This window comes from Athene noctua, chromosome 1 (assembly GCF_965140245.1).
Source record: "Athene noctua chromosome 1, bAthNoc1.hap1.1, whole genome shotgun sequence".
NCBI lineage: Eukaryota > Metazoa > Chordata > Aves > Strigiformes > Strigidae > Athene > Athene noctua.
The window spans coordinates 262796887-262809707 of NC_134037.1; the positions used below are offsets into that span (position 1 = coordinate 262796887).

At 37.8% G+C, this 12821-nt stretch overlaps 1 protein-coding gene across 3 annotated transcripts in view; it reads right to left on the minus strand.

Moving 5' to 3' along the window:
- The window catches only part of FCHSD2 (FCH and double SH3 domains 2), a 167228-nt gene that overhangs the window by 28637 nt on the left and 125770 nt on the right, over positions 1-12821 (minus strand). For 2 of the 3 annotated variants that reach the window (XM_074918874.1, XM_074918884.1), the window contains exons 10-12: positions 11617-11712; positions 10471-10542; positions 683-799 (exon numbers count right to left, since the gene is read on the minus strand). In XM_074918874.1, coding sequence (XP_074774975.1) covers positions 683-799; positions 10471-10542; positions 11617-11712 — 285 coding nt within the window. The remainder of the gene's footprint in view (positions 1-682; positions 800-10470; positions 10543-11616; positions 11713-12821) is intronic. The other variant, XM_074918894.1, reaches the window with a different exon arrangement.

The window sequence follows — 12821 nt, forward strand, 5'->3', positions numbered from 1 at the left end:
ATGAGAGCTTTGCTATAGATGTTTAAGGAACTTGGTGACCCAAGGGATGCATTTCTACTAGCTGTCTTAATTCTCACTCCTAGACAGCTGCATACAGCTACCAGAAGCCCCAGTTAGGACATCCCAGCACAGCTCTACGTTCTTCTATGTTGAGCTGCATACGTAGAAATAAATTTATCAGTACACACTTAATTTTGCATCTTTTCATTAGATTTAAATGTGCATTACTCTTGGATTTTCCTAGTGTTGAATAGACTTTTGATATCCAAATGAATGTATTTTTTTCTACAGGTAATATCTACATGATGTAGCGGAGATAAGAGAATCCCTGAAACTTCAGTTGGAACAGAAAGATGCTGTGTAGAACAGAAGTAGGTCTCTAAGTTATCTGCAGTAAAGCAGAAGTTGTAACTTCAGATTTACATGGGAATAGCAAAATGCATTGATGAACCAAAACGTTTGAGGAGGTGCTAACCTGGCCAAAACGTTTGAGGAGGTGCTAACCTGGCAGTTTGAGTGTATCGTATCAAGAAAGGCTAAGATGAAAATGGCAGGTTGCCTGGAGAGATAACAGGACAAAAGTAATTCCTTAATAATTCCTTAGCGCTCAGAACAGCTCCTCTTTCATGCAGTGGGGAGCTGCAACAAATCAAACCTGTAAATGAATGCTTTCCTAACCTACCCGCTGACTGTGGACGATGTTTTTGTGCTCGCGGGCTACCCGGGTAGCCCATTTCCGAGCCTCCTTGTTGAGGCTGTGCTCTTCAGTTGTTCCAGTTTCTGATTCCAGTTGTCGACTCTGGAACAGAAAACAACAAGAGAAGGAGTTACGACACACACCCGGGGCTACCTCTGTAGATATAATGATATTTAGTTATAGGATAACTTTATATTATATTTATCAGCCTGGGATCTGGTTTCATACAAACCAAGAAATTCGATTACACAAATCCAACTCTCTTCCTTATGAACTTTGTGATGGTACCATGTTGTGGAAAGCCAACTATGAAACCAAAGCAAAGTTCACAAGAACTCACAGCACAAGTGTCTCGGGAAAAATCAGTATGACACTGAATACCAAACACAGTTCTACTGCGGTGAAGGACATTCGTGAGGAATAAAACTGAAATACTGTTTCACCCATCCACTGTATCAAAGACATGAAGAATAATTAGCCAAGAAAGTCACCTAATTTCTAAAGTAAACATGCATTATAGGAAGTGAAGATGAAAGGTTGTGATCCAATGGGCTATTAAGGCTCATTCTTTGTTATTTGTGATAAGGCCATCAAATATTTTAGAAGAGCAAAACAATTTCTATCCAAACAAAAATTTGTCTGCAAACCAACTCAAATTTCAAATCACATTTTTGATAGTTTCATCTTACGCCTGTTTTTATTGTGTCAAAAACAAAAAAATTCTCCCCTCAAGAAATGCCAACTCAAGCAAGATGAAGCCGCTCTCTACTGTCTACAGATTGAACAGAACCCATCTGAAACTCTCAAGACAGAGACTTCCCAACATTTAATTACTGCAATCAGTCTCAATCTTTCTATAATTTCTATTATTGCACCACCCGGTGCATTTACATACACATCTCAGTGTTTAGGACGTAAATCAGTCTCCATCTCTCCACTAAAGTAGGTTTCCTGATATTCATTCTATATTTGTGGATATTTTGTACACATTTACCGCACCTATACTACATAAGGACAATTATTAATAGTCATTTTGGAGAGAGTCCAACCAAGGGCCATGCAGACTGGAGAATCTCTCCTATGAGCAGAGGCTGAGAGAGCTGGAACAGCTCAGCTTGCAGAAGAGAAAGCTCAGGGGATCTCACCAATGTGTACCAATACCCGAAGGGAGGGTGCCAAGAGGATAGAGTCAGGCTCTTCCCAGCCGTGCCCAGGGACAGGCCCAGAAGCAAGGGACACAAACAGACACATGGGAAGGTCCCTCTGAACATCAGGAAACACTTTTCACTGTGAGGGTGACCGAGCACCGGCACAGGTTGCCCAGGGAGGTGGCAGAGTGTCCATCCTTGGGGATATTCAAAAGCCACCTGGGCAAGGTCTTGGGCAACCAGCTCTGGACCAGGTGACCTCCAGAGGTCCCTTCCAACCTCAATCATTATGTGATTCTGTGATTTTTTTTTGATTTTTTTTTTCCTGAGCCAGTCTCATACTTTTCCCATCAGTAAAGTCAGCTGTGAGAAGATGTTATATTCAGCTCTCCCTCCCGGGGTGTGCTCCTGGCGCAATAGAACAGATTCTTACAACATACATTTCAGGGGTTTCTCCAATTTCAGTTAATCAATACTCCAAAAGGGATACCCAAGAACAAAGCCTTTTCCTGGAGGACTTGCTGACTCATGCACATCTCCCTACCGAGACAGTCACTGCAGCCCAGAGCCACCCTGCATTCCTTTTTATCACAAGTCCTCTTCAGGCTGATACAGTCTTGCCCAACCTTTGGGATTGACCAAAAAAAAAAAAAAATCCCCTTATAAATTAACACTCAAGAAGAGTATGTTTAGTGTGTTCAAAACAAACAGAAGTTGTGCATGCATGCATGAAAGAAATGACAGTTTCATTAATTTTTCACTCTCACTCTCTATGGTTCAAAACAAAGGATTTCTCTTCATGAGGTGTAGTGTGAAACCAGAAAAGATCCCACAAGTATGAAAAAGTTGTTTAGGAAGGAGAAATTCAAGATTAATCAGCAGGAAAAGGGTAAGAAAGCAGAAAGACAAGGAATTCTTTTCAGGCTAGCTAAGAAGCCTGCAGCTGAGGCAGAAGAAGAGATGGTGTTATCAGGTATTTTAGCAGGCAAAGTGGTACGAGTCGTGTCAAGGAAGGAAAACAATTTTAATACCAGCATTTGGTATGGAGTGGAGTAAAATCAAGAGATACCAGGAAGCAAATCAAAGTGATATTGAAAGCAAGATTTTTATGCCTTTAGATTAAACTGCCCTTATGGGAGAGGCAATAATACTAACTTATGCTAACATCCTATCAGAGGATTTAATTGAAAATGAGGCAAAAATTGGTTCCGTTTGTTATTTTGTTCAGCTAGGCTCCTTTTCATCAAAATTGAAATCTGGCCTTTATTCTTATTCATCCTCTTACTACAAGAGAGGTGGGGGTAGTGGATACAAGGGGTTGTGAAAGAGATGATTTCCAGTGGTAGAGGCAAGCGAGGGGAATGAAGACAACCCCTATACACACACACTCCCACCATAGGGCTCTGAAATATATCTAATGCATACATTAATAGACATTAAAAGAGGGGTGGAGGGGAGGTAGCATCTGTGTGTTGCTCACAGCAAGAAAAAAAAAAAAAAGAAACCCAAGAGGATTTTACAATCTGGTAAAAATTGCCAAGTTATTTTAGCTCAAAGCCAGAAACAAATATTTCCATGAAGTTCACCCACTGGAGTGGGACAGAGCCACAAAGCCCACGTCAATCGTATTTTCAAAGTAAAACGAACTGTTAGACAAGATGTAGAGCGGCCCACTGGAGGAGGAGGAAAGTTAAAAGCATGTGGTTGGCTCTGGGACGAAGAGGTAGGAAGGCAAAGCTGCCTACCAAGCAAAGAACAAACAGGTGAAGCTCTCTTCATCCATCCCCTCAGTTTAAATATTAAGTTGGCTTTTGCTCGCTTATATACGATCGTGTTTCTTCACTGCTGTTTGACCTCTTTAATTACCTACGTTAAGCTACTGCACTAGGTCATTGCAAAACGTAAAGAGGACAAACACATGGATTTCTTTAGGCGCAACCAATCCTTAAAATAACGGTTGACCTCAGGGTTTGGTTTTTTTTTTTTCCCCAGCTTCTTCCAGCTGAGTCTTAACAGCTGCAAATCTGAGTAGAATCGTTTGACATTGCCTCTCCCCTATAAAACATCTCATAATGAATTTTCAGTGTTCCCATTGGTCTTGCTCCTACTCAGCATCTCATTTTCATTAAGAAAGAATACTGACTTCTATTTAGTCTCTTGATAACCTTCTGCATTACCCCAAGTGTGCTTTTGGTTTTTAATCTATTTATCAAAAGCACTTGACCGAAAAATGAAGGCAAACTTTGTGGCTGCTCCTAAGGGCATACTAAAAGAGAAATGATTTGTTATTGGATCAGAGTGGTTGTATTAGTTATTCATAAAGCAGTATTGTATTGAAGCAGATCTCCCCCTTGCTTAAAGGTCTAAAAATAAACAACATAAAAAAAAGAGTTGGGGAGAAACTTAGAGTTGTGATCTCTGTTGACAAAAAAAATATAATCAAAGGCAGGAGACAAGATCTAGAGGCAAAATTTAGTCTCCTGGGGAAGAAGCTGGAAAGAGGGACTCCTGTGCTGGACAAGACCAGAGACAACAGTGGAAACACACAGTCTGAATACTTGGCCGAGAAGACAGCACAAGGAGAAAGGTTTCAAACCCATCAGGACCTGGAATGCTTCTGGAACAAATGGAGCTGGTATGGCATGGAGGGACTTCACCTAGTCTCTAGAAGACCAAGCTGCTGGCATGTAAGAAGACCATGAAGAAACTCCTAAGTAGAAGAGCAGTAGTAAGCTGGCATGGAAGAGTACGTGCTTCAGGAGGACCTCAAGGATGACCTGAGAAGTCTGTATCCTCAGGTAAAGTTAAACAGGCTAGAGGGGTACATCAGGTGGGAAACAAAAACCCAACTGCCTCTTAGGTAGGTATGAAGAAAGGAGATAAACCAGAGATTTATCTGCTACAGACATCAAAATTGTAAGGAAGAAGGTGGGGGAACTGAAGTGTCTGGTCTTAACCTGATTTACTAAATTAAGCACTTGCTTAAATGTTTTTAGGACTGGAACTTGGTGGTGGTAAGACGTCCAGTGACTCAATTTAACCTCTTCCAAAAAAGAGGGAAACCAAAACCACTCACCATGGCCAAGGAATGAAGGAAGAGCCAAAAAACCTGAGCTAAACATAGATGGACATTCTGCTGTTCTCTCAGGGTTTAGATTACAGCAAAAGCAGTGTTTAGTGCTAAAAATTCAATCGCACAACCAACAGAAAGTACGAGACGACTCCAACCAGCTAAAGAGCTTACAGGCTAGCAATGCCGTTTCTTAAATTAACAAATGCATTTGGTCGGTAGACACATGTCGCTTCTCCATTTTTGTCTGAAATGTTGTTGCAGGTGCAGAAGTTCCCTTATGACAGGGACAAACACACAGCTTGCATTCTCTTATGTATGCAGTTATATCCGGATGCAGATGGCACACACACAGTTTTTAGAGGAAAAAAAAAAAAAAAGTTGGCTCTTGAGCCTAAAACTCCTTATTTTTGTAGCTGAAGACTACAAAAAGGAAAAAAAGTAGTAAACATTTATTGCATGCAAATCACCAACACAGAACACACCTCAAAATCATAGCCATTTCTTTTAAAGAGGTGAAAATAAGACGTTCCCATGGCAAGGTTGAAAAGCAAGCTCAACATTACGACCAACACTTCTCATGAGGAGGAAGGAATATGCATGACATTTTTCACACAACTCAGAGCTGAACACAGCGGTTACAAGAAAACCGTGAGTCAAGTTTGGTGCTCAATTAAACGTAGCTAATTTAATTTTAGTTTCGCCAAGAGTGAGCTAGGACTGACTTGCATTTCAGTAAATTTTCAACGTTACAAACAGGACACCCCCCTGATCTTTAAAAATGAAGTTATTTGCGTAGACTTTTTATTTTTTTTCCACTCAAAAGAATTAAAAAAGTTACCTACATCCACTATTAATAAGTTAAATAAACCTCTGTACATATGTTACGATAAAACCTACTACTGCTGCTTTATATAACCACATTCTGCTTTTTAATCTAATAAATGAACATCTCACAGCAGTGAGTGCTGGGAGCTGCAGAAGGGTAAGGGACATCCTATCAGGGGACAGAGAAAATAATTACATTTAAACTCATCACAGGAAAGATGGTTCTGGGATATCTGAAGAGAGAAAGGGGATCCTGGGACTTTTGGACATCATCTGGGCTGAAAAAGAGTCCCATTATGATTGCGTGGTTTTTACTAAAGTATTTTTCTCTAGCAAAATATTTAAATCCCACCAAATACCGAAGCTATTGTCTGACATCTGGCGTAACTGAAACTCTCCTTACTAATAAAGTACCCATGAAAGGGACAGTTGTACAGCCATATGTAGGAAATAATTTATCCGTTGGTTTTTAGGGGGCTGTTTATTGTTAATTCCAGTTAAATAATTATTTGGGGGGGGGGTGTCATTAACCATTAGCTAGAAATCTCTGAAACACACTACGCACACAGACTGCTGCAGCCGCTGATGCCAAACATTTTAGGACTGGGTTATTGTAAAGGCTGTAGATCTGGTTTGTGGGTTTTGGTGGGTTTTGGGTTTTTTTTGGAAAGACTAGAATCTTAAAAGTACTGTTTTTTGTTATATGTCAGTGATTAATACAGCTCTGTTGTTCCTAGTGCCTGATGGTTTTGTATTAAGCACTTTTGTATAGAGCAGAGATTAAAAGCCACAAATAATTGTTTTAAATTTGAATCTTGTTTATTTTTAAAACTTTTAAATCTACTCACTGAAATTAATTTTGAACTTAGCGCAGTATATTTTCGTTAGTGAGCCTCCAATTCTCACCCTCATAATTATTCTCATTTGCCACAGCTATCACAGCAGCTGCAGTCACATCCAACTTTTCCAAAAATCTATAGTGCATTCTATTAGAACTAGAAATACAGAAAAATTGCTCTCATTAGGTAACCAAAGGAAAAAAAGAGTAACTTCTGAATCAACTCTGACACAGAGAAATTGATTTCAAATGCAATATAAACAAAGATCTATTTTTTAAGTGGCCACTTCTTTCAAGTATTTCTTCTGCTCTCTAGTCTCACTGTTAGAAATTATTCAGAGCTTTGCTTAAACAGTGTTTCCCAATTGTAAAAAGAAGAATACTAACAGCGTGCTCTCTAAATTAAAATAAAATCAATTAGGTAGTGAGCCAATTTCAGCTTATACTTCAAGTAAATCCAAAATGATGTTAACATGCAACCCAAGATAAGAGAGACAGTAACTCTAAGGTGTTGGACTTTCCCTTTTCTTTAAATTAAACTTTCAGTATCAACCTCAAACATGAGTATTATATCTCAGACCTTATTTTAACCACGACTGGGGTGGGAGGAATTAAGTAAAACGGGTTTTAGTCACGTCATCCATGCAGAAGATGTGTCAAGTTATATAGGGGATGTACAGCTTTGCCAGGCTCCCACTTGCATCTCCTGAACATTTCTTTACCCGAATGGCTGTATTTCTCCTCGGCAATAGTTCCTAATATTTTATACATTGATCAAATTAAATCACAACTTTTCTTCTTATATTTAGCTTCAAAAAAGTTATAGTTAAAACCAGTCACTTTGTTCTGGTATCAAGAGCACAGACTAAATACAGAAAAAGTAGTGCATTCTCTGAACTTGGTAAGTTGGGCTTACTTAGGTGAGGGATTATTTTTTACTAGCAGTTTATATTTCATGAGCTTTTTTGGATTTGGATATTTCTATCAAAGAGAAATATTTACTTTCAATAACTACAAAAAAGAATATGTTATTTAGAAAACAAAGGTATTTAAAGATATTTAAACATATTTAATACTAAACTAGTCTTAAATATATTTTGAATATTTAAATAAATTCGGTAGTAAACGCTGAAATGTGTAAATACCTCTGCGTGCATGCGGAAACCTGATAACAGAAAGTCTCACAAAGTAGAGCCCTTGACTGAGTGCTGATTCCCATTTATAGAGTAATTTCTGCTTACTTTCAAACCCCTGAGCACTTGCAGAACTGAGAACACATGCCTTGCCACAAGCAAGAATGATGTCCTTTTTGTAAGCATAGCTTCTATAACTTACGTATTACAACTTAATCTAAGCTGCTCAGAAATTCAAGATATTCTTCTGCGACAGTGAAGGGAAATTCATCCTTATTCTCACAATCTATCCACAAAACTTGTACATCCAAGTAACAAGGGGTGAAACTGCAAAACTTTCCGTTGATCTGAGATGATGTTTTTCTGCGAATTACACTGAGAAAAATACTTTTTTTTTTTTTTTCATGTCGATAAGCTGTCACACAAATCAGATCTGGCTGTATTTTTTTACTTGCGTGCTCAAAGAAAACGACAGCATCAGTAATATAAAGGGAAACTATAGTCACAGGCGACATGGAGATAAAAAAAAACAGGAAAAAGACCTCAAAATTTAGTGTCAGCTTTTTGTTGCTGTTTTCCTCTCGCATTATGGACATGCTTTTTGTCGGCTGGCTCATTTTCTCACATGATAACATGCGGTTCAAGGAAAAAGAATCTTTTCCAAACAGGAAACAAGAGAAAAGCTGGCTAATTTCCTTTATATTTTGTCCTGTACTTATGGCTAGGGCTTATCTGTGAAGCATGGGGAAAGTATGTTTTCAACGCGATAGATTTCTGCGGACTTAATAAATATCACTTGCCTCGTGGGAGGATGTTTGATGATTAAACTGTCACTACACTGAATACAGCAACAGCCTCTGTAAGGCCACTGTGCTCACTGGTTTTTCTTGTAAGGTTAAAGGTATTTCAAAAGACTCTCTCATTTTTTTCCCATCTTGCTGTTCATAAAGGCTCAATCCATTTGGGGGAATTTATTAATGATTTCTTCCTCAATACTTTTTAAACAAACCATTTCCTTAAGGGGAAATGGTTGGTTTTAAAAAAATGTTAAAAACTTCCTTTTTTAAATTATGAATTTATGTCAGTCAAAATTAATGGAGACACTGAAACAATCTGTTAAGATCAGAACAATTTTTTAGATAATGAAAAAGAGTGGTGGGCTTCTCTTTGCGGACACTCAAGAGTCTACGTTTCAACCAGTGTTAGTGGAATGTTGGGGAAACAAAAAATCCTGAAAAACTGATGGAAAACCATTTCATACCTACCTTTCTTAGGGACAGTTTCTTCTGGAGGCTCTGACTACGCACGCTGAGAGTATTTTGAAAGGAAATTGAGCTGAGGATTTAGAACCTGATTCAAGGATTGCATGGCAATCCATTCTGCGTTACTCTTTGGCAACAGCTCTCCCCTCAAAACAGAATTTTAAGATGGACCATGTAAAACTAGAATTTACAACAGCATTCACAGCTTCCCATGTAGGTGAGTTCCACATCCGGATTGCTGATAACATTCTTGCCTGCAATACTCCAAATTCCCTTCCAGTAATACTTAAATGCTCCAGACTTTGACCTCAGTTACAGTGGATCGGATATTTAGTCTGAAGAGAGGCCATAATTTGTTCTTGGAAAAGGTTAATATTAAACATTTGATTAGATGTATTAATCACTCTACTTAGATTTCTGTCAGTGTAAGTCTTTGGTGTGAAAATTATCATGCATAACCCACAAAAACGAAAAGCCAACTGATTAACTCTGCATTATTATCTACAAAGAGAACATGTGGCAAAAGAATGCTTGATAACGGTTCTTCAAATAAATGTGATTCGATTAATTTGAAAACATAGTTTCTGACAAACTCAAAAGCCTGAGCAAAAGGCCTCATTCTCTCATGCTCACTGATTAAAAATGGTGAATGTGTAACCTGCAACTGCCCAGGTAGGACCCTGTTAGCTGAGCATAATTATATGGATCATAAAGAAGCCTGCATAATTTATTTTGCGAGAACTAGCTACAGCATAAGCAGCTAGAAGCTCAAAAAAAAAAAAAAAAAAAAAAAGCAGTGCAGTGAAGAAATGCAGTAATTCTACAGCCCATGTGGGTTAGGCAAGTAAAGAAGTCACTGCATCTGAGGTCCCGAGACGGCTTTAGAACATGAACAACCCATTCATTGCCTTCTGAAAAGCTCCTGAAGTTGAGCAGTACAGGCAGAGCACACGTACAGTGTCAGACCACACAAGTGCCATGTCAAAGAATCATGTAATTTTTAATGTTGAAGAGTTTAATAAGAGTGAATTACAGTTCCATTTTACATGGGGATAGCCCTCTGGAAAAAGAACAAAATTAAATTAGTAATAGGACTGCATTTCATCAGTGCATACTAATAGCCTCCAGTTGTTATACAAGCTTCCCCATCCACATTAGAGCATTAGAGAAGTAACCAATTATACACATCACTATCTCGAGCTGTGAAATTTTAATTCATGCCCCCAAAAGATTAGAATATCAATTACAAATGCTGTGCAAGTGCAAAAGATAAGTGTGAAGCTGATCCCCACAAATAACACAGTTAAATTGCTTTTTCCTTCTTTAAGTCTCACTGCAGAAAAAGCTGCTCTTTTTTTTTTTTTTTTTCATTTTAGATATATATTATTCATTCTGTTGCCACCTCTACAAGAGTGTAAATTCAGCATCCCGAGTTCACATGCATAGCGATAAGGACACAAACGCCAAAGGCTGATTGTAAATACTACAATATACCTCTGCTATAGTCATTCTCATAGCACTGACAGGGGAGGGCTCAATATCCACCAGCTGAACTGCATTAAAACTCTAGACGTAGAGATTGCACAAGGATGAAAACACACAGCAGCAAAGGTTAGAAAGGCAGGGCAAAGACAGTTAGAAAGATTCTGCTCAAAGTATTAAGATCAACCTAAAACTTTAAGGAAAGAACTGACTCTATACAAAGTGAGCTGGAAGAAAAATCAAAATCACAGTTTGTTAAAATGGAAAGACAAAGGAAACTGTGTTACAGATGTTAGCATGCCTGGAAAAATCACTCTTGCATATCTATTAACACGGTTCTTGAATTTATTCTTTATTTATTATTAATAAATAATTTACTATTTATTATTTATTTATCACCTGAACTGGAAATCAAGACATTTTTGTCCAAGTCAGTTTACTTATGAATTCAAGCAATAAAAAACTGCACAAGGTTAACTTTTTTAAAGTTCTAGACTTATTTTAAACTGTTATTTCTTAAAATAACGTCGGTAGGACATCAACAATCCACTCCTATTAAAGTGCTATTTGGAAATGTATTTACATACCACAATTTACTCAATTTTAATATAATCAAAGATTGCTTTGGAAGCAACACACACCAAAAGAATATTTTCTGAGATTAGTTCGAAATGCAGTGTTTTAACAGTACTCTTTTTTAAATCAAACAACTTCTTATATGTATCTATAGGTATTCCTCAAGTAGTTTAGAGGTATAGGGACACTTTATTTGGCATAGCATCACACAACCCAGCATTAGTATTACCAGAACCTCACTGGTATGATGAAAAGCTAACGAAATGTAGTAAGAATTATGCTGAAAGCAGAGAAACACAGGACTGCTCTAGTCACAATCTGGAAGAAAAAAAAAAAAAAAAAAAAAAGATTCAGCTCTTCTGTGGATGGCGCTGAGCCTGTTTGATGCTTTTGTTACGATTACCCACCTACTGCAAGCAGAGCTGGTGGAATCAGGCCACTTTCCCTTTCTTTTCCAAAAATATAGCACGAGGTTAAACCAGACTGGGATACCAGTGAATGCTATTCTCTTACCCATTTGTAACAACATTCTTAAAAATAGAGCGAGAACAAACGAATCAAGGAATTCAGCAGGGTTCTTACAGTGTCACTGTCACTTGGTTGGAACTGGAAAGGCTGTGGTTTGTGAAACACAGAGTTCTCCTGTAAAAACAGCTGTAGATTGTAATCCCGCACCACCTGAGAAAATAATAATAATAAAAAAAAAAAAAAAGCCATTTAGATTTGCTATTTTGTAAACTTAAAACCATCCTATATAGCAAAATGAGGACACTGTCTCAAAGGGAAGATCAAATCTGCAGCAGAATCTTGAATGCAACAAAAGGAAAGAGAGGAGCCGATTCTGGGCAGTACCACCCACGGTTATTCAGAAGTGACTGGCAGGACACACACACTGGATGACAAAGACCTAAAATATGTCTGCCATGAACCTAGGAAAAATACCACTAAGGCAAAATGGGGGAAAAAAAGCCAACTATCGAGTATACAGTATGTGGTGTCGCTACCAGAAATATTTTTCTCTTGGGCACAGTTCTTTCTTAAGCTGAAATGTCTTATTTTTACACAAATTATTACTTGTGGGAGCTGAAAAGACTATTTGGAATAACGCATACAAAATCAGTTGCAAAATTCATCTCTTTTTATTAAATTGCTTTCAGAGAAAACTCTCAAAGCTTGTATTTTGGTACACCAAAACTACTTCAGCTACTAAATGTGTTTAATGATACATTTCAGACAGCATGACATATATCCCTAAACAAATCTCTTATGTCACAATTTACACATATTTATGAAGAAAAACTCAGTGATTGCAATATGAGAAAATGCTACCACTGGTTGAAGAACTCTTAGAGAGTATTCACTGCTTCAATTGATGAAAATGCGTAAATAGCAGCATGGAATTATAAAAATCTACTACAAACTGAGGGTATAAATGTACAGAAGTGTATAATAAAGATGGTATTTATCCAGAAATAGCAGCAGCATTGTATGTGACCGAGAATTCTGATTACATTGTATGTACAATGGTAAATACAACATGTTCTCTAACGCATCAAAATGTTGATGCTTGTGTTACTGAAATACTGAACTGTAAAAAATTCATCTTCAGTTAAAGAAAGTAAATAGTCCTCCAGGGCCAATAATAACGCACTCATTTAAAACAGTAAAGTACATGATTACTGCACCAATTTGAGCAGTTGAATGTAAACACATTCAAACGCATAGAAAACATACAGAGAAGGCATACAGGGAGTTTATATTAGGAACTCCCATAAATAGAAATTTGG